A 24314-nucleotide genomic window follows, 5' to 3' on the forward strand; every position below is an offset into this window, starting at 1 on the left:
GATTAGACAGGCCCATAAAACAAGATGAGACTACAGGGACACACCAGCCCAGGGGCAGGAGGGGACAGCAAAGCTGGTAACAGGAAACCCAAGATTGAGAAGAGAGTGTTAACATGTCGTGGGGTTGTTAACCAAAGTCGTAAAACAATATGTGTACTGGCTGTTTAATGAGAAGCTAGTTTGTTCTATAAACCTTCACCTAAAGTACAATTAAAAAAAAGAAAGATCCCCTGTGCTACATATTGTTGAGGTAACTGCTTATATCTGTGATTTTAGACCTCTGATTTGACCAACATACACACACAAAACAGAGGGGGAAAAAAACACATGCACGTGCACACACAAACACACACACAGGAAAACCCCCTTCATCTGTAACAAAGTCTCAACATAAGTAACACAAAGATCCAGAGGTACTGTTGCTTTTGGGTTAGGTGCTGCGGGTCTACCTGGACTCATGTCGACTCCACGTGTTATAGAGTAGAACTATTCCACAGAGTTTTCTAGGTCTTTCTCCCACGGAGCCAGTGGGTATGTTTGAATCACCAACCTTTCTGTTAGCACCCTAGCACTTAGCCATTGTGCCACCAGGGCTCCTTTCAGTGGTATTAAGCCCACTACTGTCTAGTTGATTCCAACTCATAGCGAACCTACAGGACAGAGTAGAACTGCTCCATAGGGTTTCAAAGGAGCCGCTCGTGGATTTGAACTGCTGACCTTTTGGTTAGCAGCTGAGCTCTTAACCACCGTGCCACCAGGGCTCCCCCAATGGTATTAAAACGAAAAAAAAAAAATCCATTGCATTCGAGTCGATTCCGACTCATAGCGACACGACAGGACAGATCAGAACTACCCCACAGGGTTTCCAAGGAACAGCTGGTGGATTCAAACTGCCGACCTTTTGGTTAGCATCCAAGTTCTTAACTACTGCACCACTGGGCTTCCCAGTGGTATGAGGCACATGCAAAACAAAAACAAAACAAACTGTAGTATAAAGTGCTGATTTATTGAATCTGATTGCTACTTCAGTCATGCCATTATCTGCAGGTGGTGGGCTTTGGTATGGGGAGGGGATAGAGCAGCATTTTCTAAACCATGGGTTGTTAACTGATATGGTAAATGTTTTGTGACACTTGATCTGTATGTATGTATGTACATATGCCCATGTATACACATACAAATACACATGCAATATACACAGGGACATACACATATACACACAGCGTATTGGATATATATACTGGATTTGATGTAAGCTTTATTCCTTACTCTGGGTCCCAGTCAGAAAAGCTTGAAAACCACTGAAACTGAGGACTGACTCACCGATGGTGAGCTGTGCCATATCTAGGTGCTCCCTGGAATGAGAACTCATTAAGGTAAATTCCTGTCCACTGGCATGGATAGCTCACTATTTACCATTCCAAACATTGGAGAATAACCATGTATGGTTAAAAGCAAACAAACAGCTGTCATATCCAGGTAAGGTTCTTGAATATATTTCTTCGAGTTTCCTAATTTACCCAGAAGAATTCAGTGTGTCCCATCTTTATGTGTTACCTGCAAAACTTGGGAATAAATAGAAATAGAAATTAATAGAGAATTCCAATTCTCGTTTCATTAAATTTTCACATCAATAGCGGTAATTTAAGGACGTTAGGATTACAGGGATTCTGGAGTCAAAGATGCTGGTTTTCCTGAAAGAATCAAATCAAGTCCAAGTCCTGTCCTGTTATTCCTTATATTAAATTTAAGTACATCTTAAGATATCGTATATCCAATATCATTTGCAACTCAGCTATGATAATCCTTGAATTCAGGGAATAAAATAGTACCACAAAGACAGAGTATCACAAAGGGTAGCGGGCTATAGTGTAATTCTTGTTTTGTAGTGCTATCCTTGATTAAGGGGAAGAAATAATATTACCTTTAATTTGTTTACTTAACCCAGTGAAGTACTTAACCCAATACTTGGTGCCTTTGGCTTAGAAACTCAATGATAAACTACAACACTCTTATTACACAGTAGGTCCTGTTAGAGACACACATTTTTTAAAATAGTATTTAATCCTTGAACTATGTAAAATGTAAAAGTGGCTATATCCTTTGGCCAAGTAAGTGATACTCCTAAGAATTTATCTCAGAGATATACATCATAAAGAAGAAAACCAGTAATACCGGTAGATTTTTTTTTTACAGCATGTTATTTCTCAACGTGAAAAACCTGTAAGAACACTAAATATTCAACAATAGACAAATGGTTAAATAATCCTATGTTCATTTGGAATATTCTATCAGGAATTTAGACTATTACCTTATAATCAGAAATTATATTTTAAATTAAATGTAGGAAAATACAAACATTTCGTTATCAAATTTTTACTTTGTGATTTCTTAATTCCTTTGATTTGAAACTAGAAATGTGATATCTTTCTTCTGCACTACGATGTCAATGTCATGACTTATATTTTACTTTCAATGTGCAAGACAGAATTCAGTTTTGGATATTTTAAGTAGAAGAGAAGCTGAGTTTTACTGTTTCATTATACAAAGAAGTTTAAAGAAACTGCTTAAATACGAAACGCTGATTTAAAAACAGGAGCAAGTACAGCTGATTAACTAGTGAGGCTGTTTAACTAGCGGCCTGGCAAAGTCTTATAAAAGGGAGACTATGACGTGGACAGCAAGAAGACTGGAATGTGGACTCATTAAAGTGCTAACATTGCTGACTAGTGGTAATACAGGTGGTTTATATTTTCTCCATTTTGCTTTAACTTTTTTCTTTTTTTACAATTAATATACTCTAATAATGACATGAAAATAACCAAACATGAAACCAGTTGCTGATGAGTTGATTCTAACTTATGATGACACCATGTGTGTCAACGTAGAACTGTGCTCCATAGGGTTTTCAATGGCTGATTTTTCGGAAGTGGATCACCAGGCCTTCCTTCTGAGGCACTGTCTGGACAGGAACCTCCAACCTTCAGTTAGCAGCTGAATGCATTAGTAGTCTGCACCACCCCGGGACTACAAGATAAAAACAAATGCTTTTAATGGAAGTTTGAATGTCTGAATGGTTAGTCTACCTTGTTATACTCGGAATAGGTAATGATTATTTTTTGCCTCAAATTTAGGATTTAAATAAGGATTGAATTAAATGTATAACTTCATAACCTTACTCTCCTGGTTTATTAAATTCAATCTTTGTTGTTTCCCTTTTATTGTTATTACTTTGTCTCAATTAGGATTTTATATACTTTGAATGAAAATTGGGCTAAGTGGGCTTATGAGCTGTTATGAGAACACGCCTGAAGAACAGTCAACAGAAACATCTGAAAGCCCTCCCCAGCTACACAGCCTTGCACTGAGGGTCAAACTGGACTATGCTGAGGATCTCTCTAGGCTGGCTCTGCCAGGGTACTGTGCTTGGAAGAACTGGGAAGGTGGTGGGAATACTATAAAGAAGACAGTCACTGATTTATGCAACTGAAAGAGAAATAATGCAGATCTCGGAGGTAGGAAAAGCTGATCTGTTTCAGATTTATGACTCTTCTGATGTTCCCATTTTTTTCTTTTTAAGCTTTATGCAACAGCTGGAACATAAGCCAGATACGAGCTTAGATGGCGTAGCTGATTAATTCCTTAGCTACCACTAGGACATAGGCAAGGAAAGAGGAGGGTACCACATGCACGCATGGAAACGTACTTTCTTGTGGCTTTCAGCACCTGTCAAAACATGTCAGCTGTCCTTGAGCCTTGGGACAGATGGCAGCTGCTGACATTTACAATGGAGCCAGGCATAATTTGCCTGAGCTTCATGACTAAGGCCACTTACATCTTCATCAGCAGGCAGATCATAACGCCAAATCCCAGTGTATGACTTAGTTGCCAAAGAAGAATTGGGCCGAGCACTGGCCATCATTGAGAAGCTGGAAAACCACAGGTGGCCGGCAACTGAAATACTCTTGGGCAGTCTTATTAGGACCAGAAAGAAAGAAGTGGCTCTGGCTGTCTGCTTCTCATCATTTCAGGATGCGGGTGCTACCATTTATGAAAGGTGAACCCCCACCTTCATCTACACTCTCTCCATACTCACCCGTGCCAGGGCCTGAGCTTCATTATGGGAGGCCTGCCTTCCATCAAACAACAGATGGCAGTGCTGGGCAGGCATATCTGGCAAGAAACACCAGTCCTACTTACAGGAAGAAATTTTAAAATGGTCCTAAAATTTCTTCAAGCGGGTTCATGCCGAGATGAAGGGCTGATCCTGAACTTAGGGGTTATGCACTCGGCTGCTAATAGAAAGGTCAGTGGTTTGAATCTACCAGCCACTCGGCGGGAGAAAGATGTGGCAGTCTGCTTCTGTGGATTTACCGCCTTGGAAATCCTATGCAGCAGTTATAGTTTGTCTTATAGGGTAGCTATGATTCGGAATTGACTCGATGGCAATGGTTTATTTTTGGTTTAGGATCAATGAGGGGTGAGGAGGGACTGTGGTGGTTCAGTGGTAGAATTCTTGCCTTCCATGTAGGAGACCTGGGTTTGATTCCTGGCCAATGTACCTCAAGCTCCGCAGAGGCTTACATGTTGCTATGATGCTGAACAGGTTTCAGTGAAGTTTTCAGACTAAGACAGACAAGGAAGAAAGGTCTAGTAATCTACTCTGAAAATCAGCCAATGAAAAAAACCCTGGGGATCACAGTGGCCTGATGTTGTTATACATGGGGTCACCATGACAAAGGCTGAATGGCAGCTAACAACAACAGGATGAGTGGGCTGCCTGGCTGGGCTCAGTCCCCAAGTCAGACAGGAATGTAGTGAGGACACAAGAAATCTAATTTTTACTGAGAGATGATGACATTTCTACTGGGGGTAGTTGCTTCTCACCAGAAAAGCATGGAACATTCTTCACTACTGGAGTGACTCAGACTGTCTCCTTTTCCCAAGTGATGATTGCATTTTCCATGTGTTGCCATGGAAATCCTTTCAGTCTAAATAGTTAAAGTAAGACAGCAGCTAGATCCATTGTTTTCTCTACCCAGCATGCTTTTTCACCCTCCTTCTCCCAGTTTCACCCCTGCCTTGCTTTCTCTTTGGGAAATTTCTTCCTTTAAGTCCAGGAGGCCTTAAGCAGGGCATTCAATTACAAGATGGGGTACATGATTTAGTCCTGGCCAATTCAGAGTTTGCCATCTTCCTGCAACAGTGATTGGCTTAGCAAAACACATATGACCCAAGCAGAACCAATTAAAGTCTTCCCTGAGACTTTTCAGCTGAACTAAAATGAAAAACTGCTTTAAAAAAAAAAAAAAAAAACTGTTCAAATTGGATAATTTTAGACATACGTAAAAGTGGTAAGAATAACACCGTTGTACTCAGTTTCAACATTTATCAACTCATGGCCAATCTAGAAAAAAAAATTTTTTTCCCACTAGGGTTGCTTTACCTAGGAGGATGGTGTTGCCATAGCTGCCAGTGAAGAGAGCCTGACTTGAAGATAAATCCAAAGAGAAAGTGGAATTAAGAGCAGGGCCCTGAGAACCCTATTTGAGCTCCTTGATCCAGCTGAGCCTGAAGTCACTGCTACCTCTGTACTTCTTTTTTGCTACATAATATTTGGGTGGATTTCTGTCACTTGCAAAAAGTGCTGTCTAATACAACAATCTTAAAGAAACAATAAGTAACTCTAAAATCTTGTGTTTATTTTTGAGATATTTAGGAAATAGAAATTCATGGAAAATCTTTAAGGGGGAATAAAGGAGAATGGTAGCTCTACACATATTAAAACAAAATCACCAGCATTTTAACTTCACTCTGCCCAAAAGAAAATTTTCAATCCTATTAAAATGACAGCCATCTACTAAACCTTTAAACTGAACATAAATATCTTAACAGATGTAACAAAGGGTAAATTTTCTTGCCCCATACTCATAAGCAAAATAATCAAGTCCCTCAGCCTATATAGTACCTATGATTCTGAATCATCTTCAAAATAATAAATGAATGAATGAATGAATAAAATCCCTCTCTATTAGCATTCTGTAATGTATGCTAATTCCTCCTCTACCATCCACTTTGATAGGATAATACTTACCCTTTTGCTTTCCTAGTTCGTGTATTAGATCTTCATACACTTGTGAAAAGAGGTCCTCTTCCGATTTGGTTCCATCTAGGTAAACTGAGAAGTGGAAAAGAGGTGGTTCAAATGTTACCAGGCAGATCAGTATAGGCACCTTTTAAAAAAGGTGATGCGATGCTTACTTTTATTGGCTAGGCTGTGGTGCCCAGTTTGTTGTTTGATCAAATGCTAGTCTAGGTGCTGCCGTGAAGGTATTCTGTTGACATGACTAACATCTACAACCAGCTGACTCTAAGTAAAGCAGGTGAAGGTGGGCCTCATCCAATCAGCTGAAGGCCTTAAGAGCAGAAACTGAGGTTTCCAGGTGAAGAAGGAATTCTGCCTCAAGACGGAAACACAGGAATCCTGCTGGAGGAGTTTCCAATCTGCCGCCTGCCCTGTGGATTTTGGACTTGCCAGCCCCCACAACTGCATGAGTCAGTTCCTTAAAATCAATCGGGCTTTCTCATACGGACACACACACCCAAGTCCATCTTCTTGGTTCTGTTTCTCTGGAGAACTCTCACTAATGCAGGTGATAAACTGACATCTCTTGCAAATGCCAGCAGGTTTAACCAAAGAACCCTGGATTGTAACTTAAAAAAAAAAAAAACAGTGAAGGAGAGAAATAGATCACAGCCAGGTACACGTCAAAAATTTTGGTTTGCTACAAAGAAATCCAAACTGGCTGCTGTGAAAAACTATTTTTAAAAAAACTAAAAAGGAACATAGTTCAGTGGCATTGTGCATGTGGGCACTTCAGGTGCACCAAGAGGCGCCTCCTCAAGAGTCATTTAAGGGGGTGCTTCTCCAACCTACTTCTGCAGGATCACTTGTGAAGCTCCTTAACCTACACAGGGGTCTGGGCTCTGCCCCACGTGTACCGAATCAGAATTCACCAGGCCTAGGAATGTATATTTTTAACAAAACCAGCAAAAACAGTTTTGGAGAAAAAGTAGAAGTTACCTAGGTCAAAGGGAGAAAATGACCTTTGAGTCAGAAAACAGTAGGGGCAAGGAGGTAAGACAGCGTCTTGCCTGGTAAGAAAAACTGGTAGAGTTTGGAACAGCTAGAAAGTGGGGGTGGTGGGAAGAGTGTAAGAGATGAGATTCTAGAGCAAGGCTGTGCCTTAGTCTTTGGAGGCCTTGATGTTTGGCTTCTTGGATTTTTATCCTACAAGAGGTAGACACCCTTTGATACCACTTCAGCAGGGAAAAGGCATGGTTTGACTTGCATTTTAGATGGAGAAAGGAGAGAGGGACGGTGAGACGAGGAAATCCCTGCAACGGAAACTCTAGGCAGGAAATGGTGTGGCCAGAGCCTCAGCAGTGGCTCTGGGAATGGACAGGAGTGAGCTGGACTGAAGAAGAGATCATAGCAGCAAGCAGACAACAGGAAGCGCTCTGTACTGCCTGCTTGGCTCTGGCATAGCCATCCTGGATGCCTGCTCCCCTTTATTCTGAAAAGGATATTTAAGTTCTGATCCCTTTGTGGGGTATCCAACCACCTCTCTCATTGGCCTCCAGGCTATCTTCTCAGCCTTGAACTCTGATTCTAGTGATCTGTTCTTGGTCCAGTCCCACAGATCCAGCTGCCTGCCACCAATTTGCTACTTTATGTCTCTCAAGCTTCTCAACCTCATTATGACTAAAACAGACTTCATTTCTCCCTTAAAAATATGCAACTCCTTAAGTTTCTGGTTTCCCAAAATAACACCTGCCAGTTCCTCAGGTGTTGTCCATGACGCCTCAATTTCCCCACCCTCCATATCTACTCCATCACCCAGTTCTATTGAGCACGTACATACAATACTGCACCTCTCTACATTCAATCTCCTCCACTATAACACTGTCTGATATAGTGCCAGAAAATGAGCCCCTCAGGTTGGAAGGCACTCAAAATATGACTGAGGAACAGCTGCCTCCTAAAAGTAGAGTCAACCTTAATGACGTGGATGGAGTCAAGCTTTCGCGACCTTCATTTGCTGATGTGGCACAACCCCAAATGAGAAGAAACAGCTGCAAACGTCCATTAGCAATCAGAATGTAGAATGTATGAAGTACGAATCCAGGAAAACTGGCAGTCAAAAATGAAATGGAATGCATAAACTTCAGTATCCTGAAATGGACTGGTAGTGGCCATTTTGAATCAGATAATCAAATGGTCTACTATGTCAGGAATGACAAATTGAACAGCAATGATGTAGTATTCATTGTCAAAAAAGAACATTTCAGGACCTATCCTGAAGTACAATGCTGTCAGTGATAGGATAATATCCATATGCCTACAAGTAAGACCAGTTAATACAACTATTATTCAAATTTACTCACCAACCACTAAGGCCACACATGAAGAAACTGAAAATTTTTACCAACCTCTGCAGTCTGAAATCGATCAAATATGCAATAAAGATGCATTGGTAATTACTGGTGATTGAAATGCAAAAGTTGGAACAAAAAAGAAGTTATCAGTAGTTGGAAAATATGGCCTTGGTGATAGAAACGACGGTGGAGATTACATGATAGAATTTTGCAAGACCAATGGTTTCTTCACTGCAAGTATCTCTTTCATCAACATAAATTGTGACTATACACATGGACCTTGCCAGATGGGATACACAAGAATCAAATCTACTGTACCTGTGAAACGGGAGGATGGAAAAGCTCAATATCATCAGTCAGAACAAGGCCAGGGGCCGATGGCAGAACACATATAAATTACTCATATGCAAATTCAAGCTGAAACTGAAGAAAATTAGAGCAAGTCCATGAGAGCCAAAAAATGACCTTGAATATATCCCACCTGAATTTAGAGACCATCTCAGGAATAGATTTGACACATTAAACTCTAATGACCGAAGACCAGAAGAGTTGTGGGATGACATCAAGGGCATCACACATGAAGAAAGCAAGAGGTGATTAAAACACAGGAAAGAAAGAAAAGACTAAAATGGATGTCAGAAGAGTCTCTGAAACTTGCTGTTAAACGTAGAGTAGCTAAAGCCAACAGAAGAAAGGATGAAGTAAAAGAGCTGAACAGAAGATTTCAAAGGGTGGCTCCAGAAGACAAAGTAAAGTATTATATTGAAATGTGCGAAGACCTGGAGTTAGAAAACCAAAAGGGTAGAATATGCTTGATGTTCCTCAAGTTGAAAGAACTGAAGAAAAAATTCAAGCCTTGAGTTGCAATATAGAGGGATTCTATGAGGAAAATATCAAGTGATGCAAGAAGCATCAAAAGGAGATGAAAGGAATACAGTGTACCAAAAAGAACTCGTCGATGTTTAACCATTTCAGGAGGTAGCATGTGATCGATAACCAATGGTACTGAAGGAAGAAGTTCAAGCTACACTGAAGGCACTGGCAATAAACGAGGCTCCAGGAATTGACAGAATATCAGCCGAGACGTTTTAACAAATGGATGCAATGCTGGAAGTGCTCACTTGTCTATCCCAAGAAATCTGGAGGACAGCTGCCTGGCCAACCAACTGGAAGAGATCTGTACTTGTGCGCATTCCAAAGAAAACTGCTTCAACAGAATGTGGAAATTATTGAATAATATCATTAATATCACATACAAGTAAAATTATATTTGAAAAGCATTCAAAGGCAGTTGCAGCAGTACACTGATTAAGAACTGCCAGAAATTCATGCCAGATTCAGAAGAGGATGTAGAAAGAGGGATATTGCTAATGTCAGATGGATCATGGCTGAAAGCAGAGAAAACCAGAAAGATGCTTATCTGTGTTTTATTGACTATGCAAAGGCATTCAGCTATGTGGATCATAACAAATTATGGATAACATTGAGAAGAATGGGAATCCCAGAACACTTAATCGTGCTCATGCAGAACCTGTATATAGACCAAGAGGCAATCGTTCGAACAGAAGAAGGGGATACTGTGTGGTTTAAAATCAGGAAAAGTGTGCATCAGGGTTGCATCCTTTCACCAGACTTACTCAATCAGTATATGACGAGCAAATAATCTGAGAAGCTGGCGTATATGAAGAACAGTGAATCAGGACTGGTGGACGACTCTTAAAAACTTGCGTTATGCATATGACACAACTTTGCTTGCTGAAAGCGAAGAGGACTTGAAGCACTTCTGATGAAGATGAAAAACTACAACTTTAAGTATGGATTACGCATCAACATACAGAAAACAAAAATCCTCATAATTGGACCGGTAAATAACATCATGATAAATGGAGAAAATATTGAAGTTGTCAAGGACTTCCTTTTAGTTGGATCCACAACCAACGCCCATGGAAGCAGCAGTCAAGAAATCAAAAGATGTACTGCACTGGGCAAATCTGCTGCAAAAGACCTCTTTAAAATGTTAAAATGCAAAGACGTCACTTTGAGGACTAAGATACGCCTGACTCAAGATGTGGTATCTTCAATCACCTCGTATGCATGCGAAAGCTGGACAACGAATAAGGAAGACTGAAGAATTGATATCTTTGAATTATGTTGGAGCAGAATATCGAGTATAACATGAAATGCCAGAAGAATGAACAAATCTGTCTTGGAAGAAGTACAGCCAGAATGCTCCTTAGAAGTGAGGATGGAGAGACTTCATCTTACTTAATTTGGACATGTTATCAGGAGGAACCAGTTCCTGGAGAAGGACATCATGCTTGGTAAATCAGTGTCAGCAAAAAAGAGAAAGACCTTCAATGAGATGGACTGACACAGTGGCTGCAATGATGGGCTCAATGGTAATAACAACTGTGAAGACGGTGCAGGACAGGGCAGTGTTTTGTTCTGTTGTACAAAGGGTAGCTCTGAGTCAGAATTGACTTTTTTTTAACAACAGCAAATCCATTCTCCATGTAGCCAGCGTGATCTTACTAAAAGAAGAATTTGTTATCAACCATGTCCCTGTTTAAAACCTTTCTGTAGAGGACTTCCCACTTCTGTTAGGATAATGACCTGTTGCCCTTGTAGGGTCTGTACCTGCCTGTATCACCAGCATCGACTCTCCCTCTTGGTGTTCTCTACCACAAATATGCTAGCCTTCTTTAAGGTTCTGCTCATTTCTTCCTGCCCCATGGCCATACTCACTGCCTGGGAACCTGTATCCTCACACCCCTGCCTCCCTTTGTCTAGCTAAACTCCATCTGTAATGGGTTAAACTGTATCCCCCTGAAGGTTAGTTGAAGTCCTAAACTTCAGTGCCTGGGAATGTGACCTTATTTGGAAATAGGGTCTTTGCAGATGTAATCAAGTTATTATGAGGTCATGCTGGAGCAGGGTTTGCTCTAATCCAATATGACTGTTGTCCTTATAAAAAAAGAAGAAACATAGACACAGAAGGAAGACAGCTATGTGATGTTGGAGGCAGAGATTGGAGTTATGCTGCCATGAGCCAAGGAGCACATGGGGCTGCTAGAAGCTGGAAGAGGCAAGGAGGGATCTTTCCCTAGAGCCTTCAGAGAAAGTATGTTGTTGTGTGCAGTCACATCCATTCCGACTCATAGTGATCCCATATGAAACAAGGTAGAACTGTTCCACAGGGTTTTCTTGGCTATAATCTTTATGCAAGTGGATCACCAGGTCTTTTTTGGAGCTGCTGGGTGGATTCGAACTGCCAACCTTTCAGTTAGCAGCTAAGTGCTTACCATTGTGAGAATAAATTTCTGTTGTTTTAAGCCACCCAGTTTGAGGTAATCTGTTACAGCAGGCCTAGGAAACTAAGACACTGTCAGAGTTTGGCTTAAATGTGGCTTCCTCAAGGAAGCATTCCCTGACTGACTGCTGGCACTGAGGGAGTCTCCCAGGAGCTTGGTCTCACAGCTCCCTCTGCGTCTTCAGCACAGCACTTATCAGCTAGCCAGAACATGCTTGTGCAACTAGTTTGTTTAATGTCTGTCTTCCCTGACAGAATGTTAGCTCCATGACTGCAGGGACTATGTCTGACTTGTTCCCCTCTGTATCCCCACACAGAAGGCATTCAATTATTACTTGTTGAATGAATGACTGTCCAGAAGTTGACGACTTTTCTGACAAGAGCCATGCAGAGAGAACAGACACGAGGAGAGCCAGTCTGGGAAGAGATGAAGACCATAAGTGCTCTTGCCTAAAGTGGCCCTTTATAATCGTCAACATAAGAAAAATGCCACCTAAATTCTTCTTTTTAAGTATGAGCCAACTTTTATGTTTTAAAATGATATATACATACAGAAATCTGGAGGCATACACTATAGCCTGTTAACCTGTCTTTTTCACAGGCTTTTGAGCGTTTTTTTTTTTTTTATTGTACTTTAGGTGAAGGTTTACAGAACAAACTAGCTTCTCATTAAACAATCAGTACACTATTGTTTCGTAACACTGGTTACCAACCCCATGAAATGTCAACACTCTCCCCTTCTCAATCTTGGGTTCCCCATTACCAGCTTTCCTGTCCCCTCCTGCCTTCTCATCCTTGCCCCTGAGCTGCTGTGCCTCTTGTCTCATTTTGTACTTGGCTGAAGGGTGAACCTCAGGGGTGACTTCATTACTGAGCTAAAAGGGTGTCTGGGGGCCTAAATTCTTTTCTTTTCTGTACTTTGAGGTAAATGGCAAGTAAAAGGCCTTATGTGGAGGTTAGAAAGGCACTTACCAATTTCCCATGTGATGTCCTCGATTTCTCTTCTGTGCTTCAGATACATGGGCCACACATGGCCATCGAAGTACCCTGGAGGGTCTGGTGGCTCATAGACCCTTGTACTACCAAAACATATATGAAACTTTATGTAGACAGAAACACACAATTGATAAAGTAAAATAATAATGGTCAGGATAATAAGGAAATCGCTCAGAGATGAACTCTAAACATGATTAATACGTTTTAGATTCAATGCAAATACAAAGGTATGAAAACGGATTTAGTTCTCCAATCCAAAAATTAATTTATAATTCACTGAACACAGTTCATAATGATCTTTTATCCCTCTCTATTGCTTTACAGAAGAATTAAGAGACAGATATCAATATCAATGTAAATATACTGATATGTTGGATTAAACCTTTAGCTAATTGGTGTTTTGTGTGGCTATAACAGAATACAATTAGATTATAAGTCATAATCAACATGGGATTGGTTTATTTGAAGATTTAGGAAAAATGAGCCAAATAGCTTGTAAAAGTGTATTTTCTTAGAAAAGTAATTTGCTTTACTCCCCCTAATTAACCACGTATGAAAAAAGGTTTTCCTCCTCGTGTAAGAGTGTTAAGGCTTTCCTTGTGTGAAAAATGATACACACGAATGGCTGAACGGTGTCGCTTTCCCTGTTTTTCTAAGTTTTGTCTTTTTAAATTCTAATTCACAAAAGTGGTGTCGAAACTTACCTCCTCCTTCTTTTGCATTCTTCATAGGGAACCGTCAGAAAGTAGCTTCTATTCCAAATAGTGTCGAGGGGCCTAAAACAACAGCATATTTAGTTCACAAGGTTCCCCGACCCCCTTTCTTTCTGAGTCAATGTTAGAATGGTGATGCTTACTTATAATTAAAGAGAAGGAAACCTTCAATGATTAAGATGGGAATTTCCTCAGCACTTTCCCAGTCTGTTGACAGCGGAGAGTGTCTTGGGCTTTCCACCCAGCAGGAAATGGCTGACATCATTTCTTCCATGTTAAGCGCTTCAAGCACTGCAAACAGACACACAAAAATATGAGTTTGGCATTAAAAGTTTTGTGATGCAGCTTTTTGTGATAAGTACATTCAGGGCCCTGTAAATGTTATACAGTAACATTTTATTTGCCCTTCAAAAAAATCTAAGAATATTTTGTATACCAAATTTAAACTCCAGTATTGATAAACAGATGCAATAAATATATTTTATTATGGAAAATTCGAAACATATACAGAAGTAGAGAGTATAATACATTGAAGTCCCATGTCCCCATTACCAGCTTAGATAATTACAAACTTCTGTTTTTTATTTTTGCTTTTTCAGTGGCTTAAAAGCAATATGAATTTATTATATTATAGTTTTGGAGGTAAGAAGTCCAAAATGAGTTTCACTGGGCTAAAGTCAAGATGCTGGGAGGGCTGGTTCCTTAAGGAGGCTCTGAGGGAAGAATCCATTTCCATGCCCTTTTCAGCTTCTAGTGGTTGCCTGTACTCCTTGGCTTGCGTATCCTTCAACCACCTTCAAAGGACATCACTCCAATCTCTGCTTCCATCATCACAACAGCTTCTCCTCTGATTTGACTCTTGCTGCATCCCTCATATAAGGACCAGTATAATTAACTGGGACCACCAGATAATCCAGGATAATCTCCTCAACTCAAGAGCCTTAATTTAATCACATCTGCAAAACCTCTTTGCCATGTAAGGTAACATTCATAGGTTTTGAGAATTAGGATGTGGATATAGTTGGGGGGCGGGGGGACATGAGTCAGGTCATTCTAATTATCAGGTTAACTTTAAGAAACACTGCAAGGGATAGTTAACGCCAGAACTGCAACATAAATATTCCAAACTATAAATCCTATGTAAGCAAAATTAATTAACTGTATAGTCATAACCTTCTGGTTTATCTTGCTTTATTTATAATTTCTACTCCCACCTCTCCCCAGATTATTTTAAAGCAAACCCAGGACATCATATGATTTTCCAGGATGGTCACCCTAGTAGCAATGAGTAACCCCGGTGCCCAGATAATAGTCTCAAAATAGCCCTTTCCAATAAAAGGAATCAGGACTCTTTAGATTTGCTTCAAATCCAGGATAACGTATCATTTCACAAGTAGTGATGAGCACGCCTTGTGCTGAAATTGTGGTCTTCAAGTACGCTTTTCTATTAAAAGGAACTAGGGCTTCTTGGGTTTCTTTCAAATCCAGTCAATCTAGGACATTATGTTACTTCTTACCTTAAATTCATACATTTACCAGTTCAGATTTTCTTTAAGACAGATTCCTGGAGGTGGGATACTTGAATACGTGGCATAAACATTTTTTTTTCCCCATGTCGTGCTATTTGCAATGACACACAAAGACCTCTTCATTCATTTTACCTAGAAACCACTTCACCCATTGCTCTGTTTGGCAGCCAGACAGTTGTCTCTTTTTTCAGCGGTGGTGACGTGGATACTTTGCTTCAGGGGGAGAGAAATTTATGGTTTGTTGCCTTTGCCAATAATGAAAATGCTGGAAAGCCAGGTGACAAAGCTGTTGCCACCGGCATCTTTCACATGAACCACATCAAAAGACCTGGGACGTCTCTCTCTGTTAGTGCTCACATCAATTCTTCCAGGTTAACACCTCCAGTCACCGTACACATGTTGAACCGGATGAAACTGGTCATCTTTCTGGTCTCCAAATTAATCTGAATGGTGTCATTCACCTTGATGAGAGGATCAGGGATGTAGATGGCGCAAGCAATGTGGTTTACCAGATGAGGTATTCCTTCTGTGCCCCCAAAAATCTTTCTTATTTGCACAAGCTGTAGTTCATCTACTGTGGCATAATACGATAAACAGCAAAGCGAACCTTGGTGTCACAGGTCAGGTGGAAATTCTCTCCCATCTGGTTGATGCCGATGACATCAGAAAACCTGCAGGGTACGCTGCATCAGCTTGGACCTTGCCATCATCAATCTTAGTGAACCGCTGCATGTAGATCTTCACTTCATCTTCTCTTCAGGGCATACTTGAGGCTGTTCCTTAAGAAAAGAATGAGGGCGAGACATTCTCTCAGCTTATGGGGACCGGTGGATGGATGAGGAGCAAACACGCCTGTCAGTTTGTCCAGCCTCCAACACTTTGGAGCTGCTACGTTCTTTAGACACTTCTAGGGACCACAAGTGATGGCTACATCAGGCATGGGAAGAGGCTGTGTTGTGGACTGAATTGTGTCCCCCCAAAATATGTGTTGTAAATCCTACTATTCCTGTGGTTATAATCCCATTTGGGAATAGCGTTTTCTTTGTTATATTAATAAGACAGTATAGTGTAGCAGTGTTGTAGTAGTGTCTCTTTTGAAACAAGAAAGAGCAAATTAAGCAAGCAACAAAAAGCACAAATGGAGGAAGACAGATGCCTCTCCACATGCGATCGATCTCCAAGGAACAGAAGCTGAAATGAGACAAGGACCTTCCCCTAGAGTGGACAGAGAGGGTAAGCCTTCCCCTAGAGCCAGTGCCCTGAATTTGAACTTCTAGCGTCCTAAACTGTGAGTAAATTAATTTCTTATTGTTAGGGCCACTCACTTGTGGTATTTCTGTTATAGCAGCATCAGATAACTAAGACAGGCTTGCACAAACATTTTAATATCTTTGGGACATATACTCAAGCTCCTTTCTAGGAAGGTACCATTTTATACTCCTATCTAAAGTGTATGAGAGTGTTTGTTTTATTGAGCGGGTACCATCATTTTTTACCATCATTAGATAATTATCATTGCTTTAAAAACTTCTGGTAAATGGGAAATATATGTATATATTATTTTGCAATTGTTTGACTACTTGTGAGATTGACTTTATTTTTCATTTATTAATCAAATAACCTTTCCTTCTGTAAACAGCTTACTCACATCCTGTGACCTGTTTTCTGTTAGGATATTAGTGTTTTCCTTGTCAGTTTGTAACAATGTATTATAAATTAGGAATAATAATTCTTTGCCAATTGTTGAAAACAGTTTTTCCTTGTTCAACTCTTACTTTGTGATACTCTTTCTCACTGACCTTTGGAGGAGGTGACAAGGAGGAAAAACATATCCTGGCTGCAGCTCAAGACACAAGAACAGACGGTGAGTCAAGGAGATATAGCGGTTAAGTGCTGGGCTGCTGACCAAAAGGTTGGCGGTTTGAACTCACCAGCTGTTACGTGGTAGAAAGATGTGGGAGCCTGCTTCAGTAAAGATTTATAGCTTTGGAAACCCTATAGGACAGTTCTACGCTGTCCTATACGGTCACTGTGAGTTGGAATTGACTTGATGGCAACAGGTTTTTTTTTTTTTTTCCTCCCCAAACCTACCATGTGTCTGTTAAGAACTGATTATACAACATTCTTTTTTTTTTCCTCCAGGGCAAAGATATAAACGAAGAATATCGTTTAAGAGTCTTTAGGAGGGAGAATGCTCTCTGTTACTAGTTTACATAAATATTCGGTGATTGTTAATTATAATAGTTAATAAGAATATTAAATATAATACAGACTATTAGCACAGTATTCTCTACAGGAAAACAAATGTTTTCTGCTGGACTTTAATTGTTTGGCTTCAAAACTGTGTTAGTTTGGGGTGAGGGAATGAGGTGAATCCATCTAAAAAATACCCCCAAACTTGTGTGAGCAGTGAAAAAAAAAAAAAAAAACAAAACAGTGGCTAGTACCTTGGTTGGTCGCTGGGAGAGAAAGCTGAGAGGATATTGAGAGCTTAGAGTTTGCTCTGGGCAAGATTCTGGTGGGAGGGAATGTATCTAGTTACATAACCCAAGCACGGGGTGAGGAGAGGGACAACAAACCCAGCTTCAGAAGAAAAATCTCTCATTCCTATGCTTTCAGTTTTAAGTATAAAATTGGCTAAGGATTTATTTATTTAAATAGTCGAACATAAATCAGAAACCTACAAAAGCAGGTATAAAATACAACAATACATTGAAACACATTTGAAGACCGTTTTCATAGACAGTGAAGTTCTTTGGGTTTGGAAAAAACAATGAAATTAGTGTGTAATGTTTTACAAGATCAACTTACCATCATACTGCAAAAATCCATTTTTGTCTGTCTCTATCTCAGACTGTGGCTGGAAAAAAAACAACAAAGCACCAGTCAAAGCAGCTTGCAGAAATAATACTATTATAGAGTGAGGGGGCGATAAGCCTTCAATAAATGCTTTGGAAAATATCGATAGAGAAAATCAAAGATCAGCAGCAATAAGTGGTGCCATCTAGTGGATAAGTAACATTATTGCATGGAGCTTTCTTTGTAAAAGGTACATCACTCAGCAAGGCCTTTTAGAACCAACTCAATGAACTTTGCTATCAGAATGTTTTTGTGTTAAATCAATTATGTAAGATGCTTTATGGATACCTTAAAGAAATCATCCTGAGATATGACACTGCAATTTGGGAGGCGTTTCTGCAAATTCTTAGCCAGCGTTGTCTTCCCACCATTTGTCACACTGAACCAAAGAGAAAAAAAAATACCAAGAAGGAAAATGCATTAAAAAAATGAATAAAAAAAAAAATAAAACATTTTAAAACAATCCTAGAGAAAAAGGATATTTAATATCTAAGAAAAAATATTTCATTAGCAGTTGCTGCTTTTTCTGTAGGCAGATCTGATGTGGTAAATGATAGAAAGAAATAAGCTGGGAAGACTGGAGGGGAGAGGTAGCTAACTCCTGGACTAGTGAACTGGGTAGGACTGAGACTTAAGGATATTTGTCTGAGGCAAAATATTAATTCTTAGTTCACTTCAACTCAATTAATAGCAGTAACATTTTAGTGCAACTATATACAATTACATATGGTACCTGTGATTCTGTCTCAATGCACAAAATAAAAACCCATTGCCATCGAGTCGATTCCGACTCATAGTGACCCTATAGGACACAGCAGAACTGCCCGGAGTTTCCAAGGAGTGCCTGGTGGGTTTGAACTGCCGACCATTTGGTCAGCAGCTTTGGCTCTTAACCACTACACCACCACTGTTTCCACAGAAAATAAGGAAGTGGTTTATTACATGACACCTACCGTGAATTCACATCTCTTCTGTGAGGCCTCCCTTTCCCCTTCTCTCTCCACTTTGGTGGTAGATGCGAGGTCTACTGTAGCTTATCATATCACATCAATTATTTGTCTCTTTTGACTGGACTGTAACACTGAGGAGAATGGGGGCCCTGACAAACACCTCCGTGTATCTAGTTCCCCAGCATCCAGTATCATGTATAGCACGTGGAAGGCATTCTCTATTCACTCATTTACTCCAGAGTTTTTTAAGCTGGGGCTCATGCACCTCCAAGGGGTCTGTGGACAGAACCCAGGGTCCTTGTGAACTTCAATCGGAAATAAATTACAGCTGTATTTTCACTAAATTTGAACTGAAAATGAGCATCTCCTTTCATTTTAAGCAACAAACTACAGAGGGACAGTATGAATGGTACCTGTGACTGTCACCAATAGAAATCACAGATATTTGCATATCATGTTGTAGTTGTGGCAGATATTTTAAAATATCATTGATGCTCATTATTATTTCAAATTTAGGAACTTTTTTTAGACACACCACTGGATAGTGTTATTTAATACATGAACAAGTATATATATCACAATGTCACAGATTTATTTATTATTTAAAAATATTTTTTGTATGGTCTCCTTTGTATTCCTGTATTTTATTTTGTGCATTTAAAGCCATTACTCTAAGAGGTCAAGACTTCACCATACTAACTGTCCAATGTGTTTTTAATTTAGAAAAGGAACTCATATTTATTCATCAAAGTTGCTTGTTGGAGATAATTCAACTAACACCTAACACGATGCAATGAATCACTTAATACGGCTCTTCTAGCTGTGGTCTTTGTGACTAACACAATAATTGAGTGGGACTATGCAAATAAGGTATATGGCACCTGTGATGGTTCGGGTTGTGTCAATCTGGCTAGGCCATAATTCTCAATAGTGTATGGTTGTCCTCCATTTTATGTGTTGTGGATCCTGGCCTCTACATGTTGATGAGGCAGGATTGGTGTAGGGTGTGTCTTGGGTCACAGCCTTGCAGGAGGGCGTGACTCAAGTCCCACTCTCACTCAAGTTATGCTCTTCCCTGGGGGTGTGGCCTGCATCTAAGGTGTCTGTGTGGATGACCTGGCAGGGCTCTCTCTCTCTCTGCATCTGGATCCCATGTCTGGGTGGTGATCAATTGACCTCCAGTTCTTGGGACTTGAGACCGAGGCCTGCTACCTGACTTGCTGATTATGGGATTTGCCGGCCTCCACAGCCCCATGGGCTGGAGGTCTATCATCTGACCTGATTCACCAACTTCTGCAGCCTTGTGAGCCAGCAGCCTGTGGTCTGAACTGCTGGTTTGGGTTTGTCAGCCCCTGCAGCCACATGGGTTGGGAGACACCTATGCCTTACCCACTGATTTGGGACTTGCCAGGCTCCATAAGCTTGTGAGCCATTTGCTTTATATGGTGTGAGTTTTGTGAGATGCTGCAGTGAATTACAGAAGCCAAAGATGGGAGGAAGAGTACTGATGCAGGAGGGGGTAGCTGAAATTAGAGATGAGGGAGAGGTACAGCAGTGTGGAAAAGTTGGACATTTGGGAACATCTTTATTTAGCCTCTGCCTCATAGGAACCAGCTTTGTGCTGATCCTTATAAAAGAAATTATTTATTTAGCTGGTATCAGAATTGTGGAGTTTGATGCAATGGTCCAGACTCACTGGAATATGTGGTTTTGGAAAAAAGGGGATAAATGGGAGAATGAAAAACCTTTGGTGTCTGGATGGGATACAAAACACACATGGATTGAAGCAGTTGTTATGTTGTAATCAGTTTCCATGGCAAAAGCTATTCATGAGGTTTAGGAAGGGTGGATCTGACTCCTGAGGAATTGGCTAGTTAGATGTATATGGAAATACAGAGTAATAAGGAAAGGGCCGGACATACAATTCCTAGGTTTCTATCATCAGTAATAGCTGCAATGGCAGGGAAAAAGAATTTTAGCACTGAACCAAGCCTGGATCCAGTCCGGTCAGAGCTAGTCTCATCAGAGCTAGTCTCAGGGCCGAAAGGAAAAATCATGTCAGAACGACAGGAAGTTCCTCTATAGCCACTGGTCACCAAGAAAGTGGTCCAGGAGGGAAACGGCAAAACCAAGAAACGAGAGAAACCAGGGGGTACGGTGTAAAGGAGTTACTTCAGTCTGTAGACTGGTATTGTCAGCTTCTTGAGGAACCAGTGCTATAACGGATTGTGAGGCTGACCAATTTAGGCGCAGGGTCTTTAGTTTTGAATGCCGCAGAATGGAAGAGCATGTTTGAGTTGATGCAAGATCTACAACGCACTATGGAACAGTCATGAATGATGATATAAGAGCCAGTTACACAGCAGGCTAACCCGGCGGGGACAGCCAGCCTGGTGGATTGGATAAAATTTGCAGTGAGATTTGTTTACCCCGAGAAGGGAAATTGCTCCTTTTCCCCTCTAAAGACCCAATGGAACACTCCAGAAGAAGTGGCTGATATACTGCTTATGCAAGCCATGCTGGAATGGCTTTATGGTGATCAGAATACTCTTCCAGTGAGTATGCCCCTTACACAGGTTATGGCAGATATGGTCATCAAGGGAGCCCCTTCTACATGAGCACCCATGTAACCGTGCTACTGCGAAACAAAGCAACAATCTGAGAAGCCTTGTCAGATCTGTTGGCACGGCTTCTCTGCATGGATCTTACAGATGCAAGAAACATATGGGTGATTCATAGGAGAATGGGAAGAGGCAATGGGGAAAGAATTTACCTCAGCAGGACAGAGATGTTTAGATGGTTACTAAGAAATGGGATGAATACAGTGGACACTGATGGACTTGAGACAAAGGTTCTAACAGCACTACAGGAGGGTGGGTGGACCAATGGAAACTTCTGCTGGTCCCCTAACATTAAAGAGGCCTAAACAAGTCCATCCTATTCACCTTAGTCAGGAGGTATTTAACGGTGGGAATTTCCACCTGGAGCCATTTGAAGCAAGGCTCAGTTAGTTGATCAAGATAAGGATTGCCAGGGGGCTAGGGTCTTCTGGTCCAGCTCCCAGCAAGGCACCTGAGGCCATACGCACATGTGTGGGAGAAATGTCCCGGGGGTAGGGAAGAGACCTTCTTGGGGCTCCTAGACACAGAAGTCCAATGTACTGTAATTCCAAAACCTGTCAATAAAATCTTGAAGGGGCCTAAGGTTAGACTGGGGGGATATGGGGATGCAATGGTTGGTGGGACTAAGGTGAAAATTTGGATGAGAATTGGAAGATATAAACAGATCTTGTATGAAGTAGTTATACCTCCCTTACCTGAAAGTATTATTGGTATGGATATTATGTATAATTGGGGACACTCCCTCTATCTGGTATCATAAAACTGAAGGCAAGTAAGTCTGCCCTCCAGCCAGTACTGATTAGACCTGCTAAATGGCAACCATTAGAACTGCCCGAACCCACTCAAGTTGTTAATATCAAATAGTATAGGATACCTGGTAGACAAAAGCAGATTACTGCTTTGATTAAAGACATGCTAAAGGCTCGAGTATTGGTGCCAACAAATGCTCTGTATAACAGTCCCGTATGGCCTGTGAAAGAGGCAGATGGCTCGTGGAGGCTGAAAGTAGACTATTGAGGCCTAAATAAAGTAGCCACCTGTGGCTTCAGCTGTTCCAAACATGGTATCAGTGGTGTAGAAAATAAAGCAGTTTAAAGGAGACTGGTACTCAGTAACTCATCTTGCAAATGCCTTTTTCTCCATGCCAGTCTCAGAAAAGAGCCAGCCACAGTTTGCTTTCACATGGGAAGGATCTCAACTTACATTCACTACATTGTCACAGGATTACCTGAATTCACCAGCTTACTATCACAGTTTGGTCAGAAGAGACTGGGACTTACTACAGATTTTGGGTGTAATGATACATTACATTGATGCTATTATGTTAATATTAAACACTGAAGAACAGGCTAGGGCTGATTTGAATACAGCGGTGGCCTATATGACCAACAGAGGCTGGTTAATAAATCCAGCAAGAATCCAGGGCCCTACCCAAATGGTGAAATTCTTGGGAATAACTTGGGTTGGAGCCACCTGTGATATTCCACAGCAACCAAAAATAAGTTGTCACTACCTACCCCCAAGACTAAGCACGAGGCCCAACATCTGGATTTTGGAGAATGCATATTCCACATCTGGGGATATTGTTGGCCCCCATCCATAAAACCACTTGGAAGAAAACTGCATTTAAATGGGGGCCAGAGCAACAGCAGGTTATGTCTGAAATACCAATGTGGTCTCACTCTCTCTGCCTTTAGGCCCTTACGATCCACATTTAGATGTGATTTTGGAGGTGTCTGCCACACGGGCTTATGCAGACTGGAGCTTATGGCAAAGACCTGAGGATGCTGCCCTATGGCGACCACTGGGATTCTGGACTAGAACGTTTCCACACACTGCAGCATGATACACGCCATTTGAAAGTCAATTACTCGCCTGCTATTGGGCATTGACTAAGACTGCCTCAATAATAGTTGGACATAAAGTCATCATGAGACCTGAAATACCCATAATGTCTTGGGTGATGTCAGTGAAATACTCTCTAATAAGGAAGGTGGTACCCAAAATAGTTCCATGATAAAATGCAAATGGTTCATATAAGAATAAGCTACTAGGGGAATGCAGGGAGGCACCCACCGTATCTGCAAGCAGGTAGCCTCTTTTCCTATAGGTCCTACCCTGGAACCACCTGAGATGCTACCAGAGCCCACTGCTACACGGACAGTGCCCTGTGAGCAACTTTCTGCTGACCAGCAGAAGGCTGCTTGGTTCACAGGGTACATGGACAACATGTGATGTGGAAAGCTGCTACAGTAAGACCAGCACATGAAAAGACTCTGATTGAAGAAGATAAGAACAGGTCGGCTCAATGGGCTGAACCAAATGTTGTCTCCCTAGCTGTGATGGAAGAACTACACAATGGTGAGAGCCCGTATGTTTGGATTTTTACCAATTCATGGGCAGTGGCCAACAGCCTGGCTATATAGTCAGGCAAATGGGCAACGGAAAATTGAACTATTAAGGGGACACCGTGTGGGGCATGAACCTGTGGAAAGCACTCTGAGAACTCAGAGGGTACATCAGAGTAGGGAATACCAGCGCCCATCAGAAAAACTCCCTTCCTGGATCAGAAGGCGATTGGAATCAGCAAGGGGATCTGTTGGTACGCTCACTAGAGGTGGCCAATTGGGTCCATAAAATGAGCAGACATGGGGGTGCTGCAGCAATGCATAGATGGGCTGAATCTAGACACATTCCCCTTGTACTCTCTCAGGCACAAAATGCCAATATGGGCAGCTCTATCTGCCAGCAAGAAAAAAACTGAAGATGGCTATGGGGCAGTTCCCCAGGGAGAACGCCCTGCACATAGCTGGCAAATTGATTATACTGGACCAGTGTTGCTGGTGGCACCAGGTGGCTACAAATGTGTCCTCACAGGAAGAGCTACTTACTCTGGA

The 24314-nt window shown here is 41.2% G+C and overlaps 1 protein-coding gene and 1 pseudogene across 6 annotated transcripts in view; both read right to left on the minus strand.

Annotated features, from left to right (window-relative positions):
- Positions 1–938: 938 nt before the first annotated feature.
- Positions 939–24314, minus strand: part of NMRK1 (nicotinamide riboside kinase 1) — a 44549-nt gene continuing 21173 nt past the window's right edge. Inside the window, exons 3-10 of one of the 6 annotated variants that reach the window (XR_007518580.1) lie at positions 18135–18225; positions 17799–17847; positions 13602–13749; positions 13450–13521; positions 12722–12828; positions 6095–6178; positions 4888–4991; positions 939–1565 (exon numbers count right to left, since the gene is read on the minus strand). Coding sequence is in view for 4 of the 6 variants with exons in the window: in XM_049895215.1 (XP_049751172.1) it covers positions 2984–3027; positions 6095–6178; positions 12722–12828; positions 13450–13521; positions 13602–13749; positions 17799–17847; positions 18135–18225 (595 nt within the window). In the remaining 2 variants the exon portion in view is untranslated. The other 5 variants (XR_007518581.1, XM_049895216.1, XM_049895215.1 and 2 more) reach the window with 5 other exon arrangements.
- On the minus strand, positions 14001–16320 carry LOC126082598 (40S ribosomal protein S4, X isoform-like; annotated as a pseudogene).

The sequence above is a fragment of the Elephas maximus genome, chromosome 9 (genome assembly GCF_024166365.1).
Source record: "Elephas maximus indicus isolate mEleMax1 chromosome 9, mEleMax1 primary haplotype, whole genome shotgun sequence".
NCBI lineage: Eukaryota > Metazoa > Chordata > Mammalia > Proboscidea > Elephantidae > Elephas > Elephas maximus.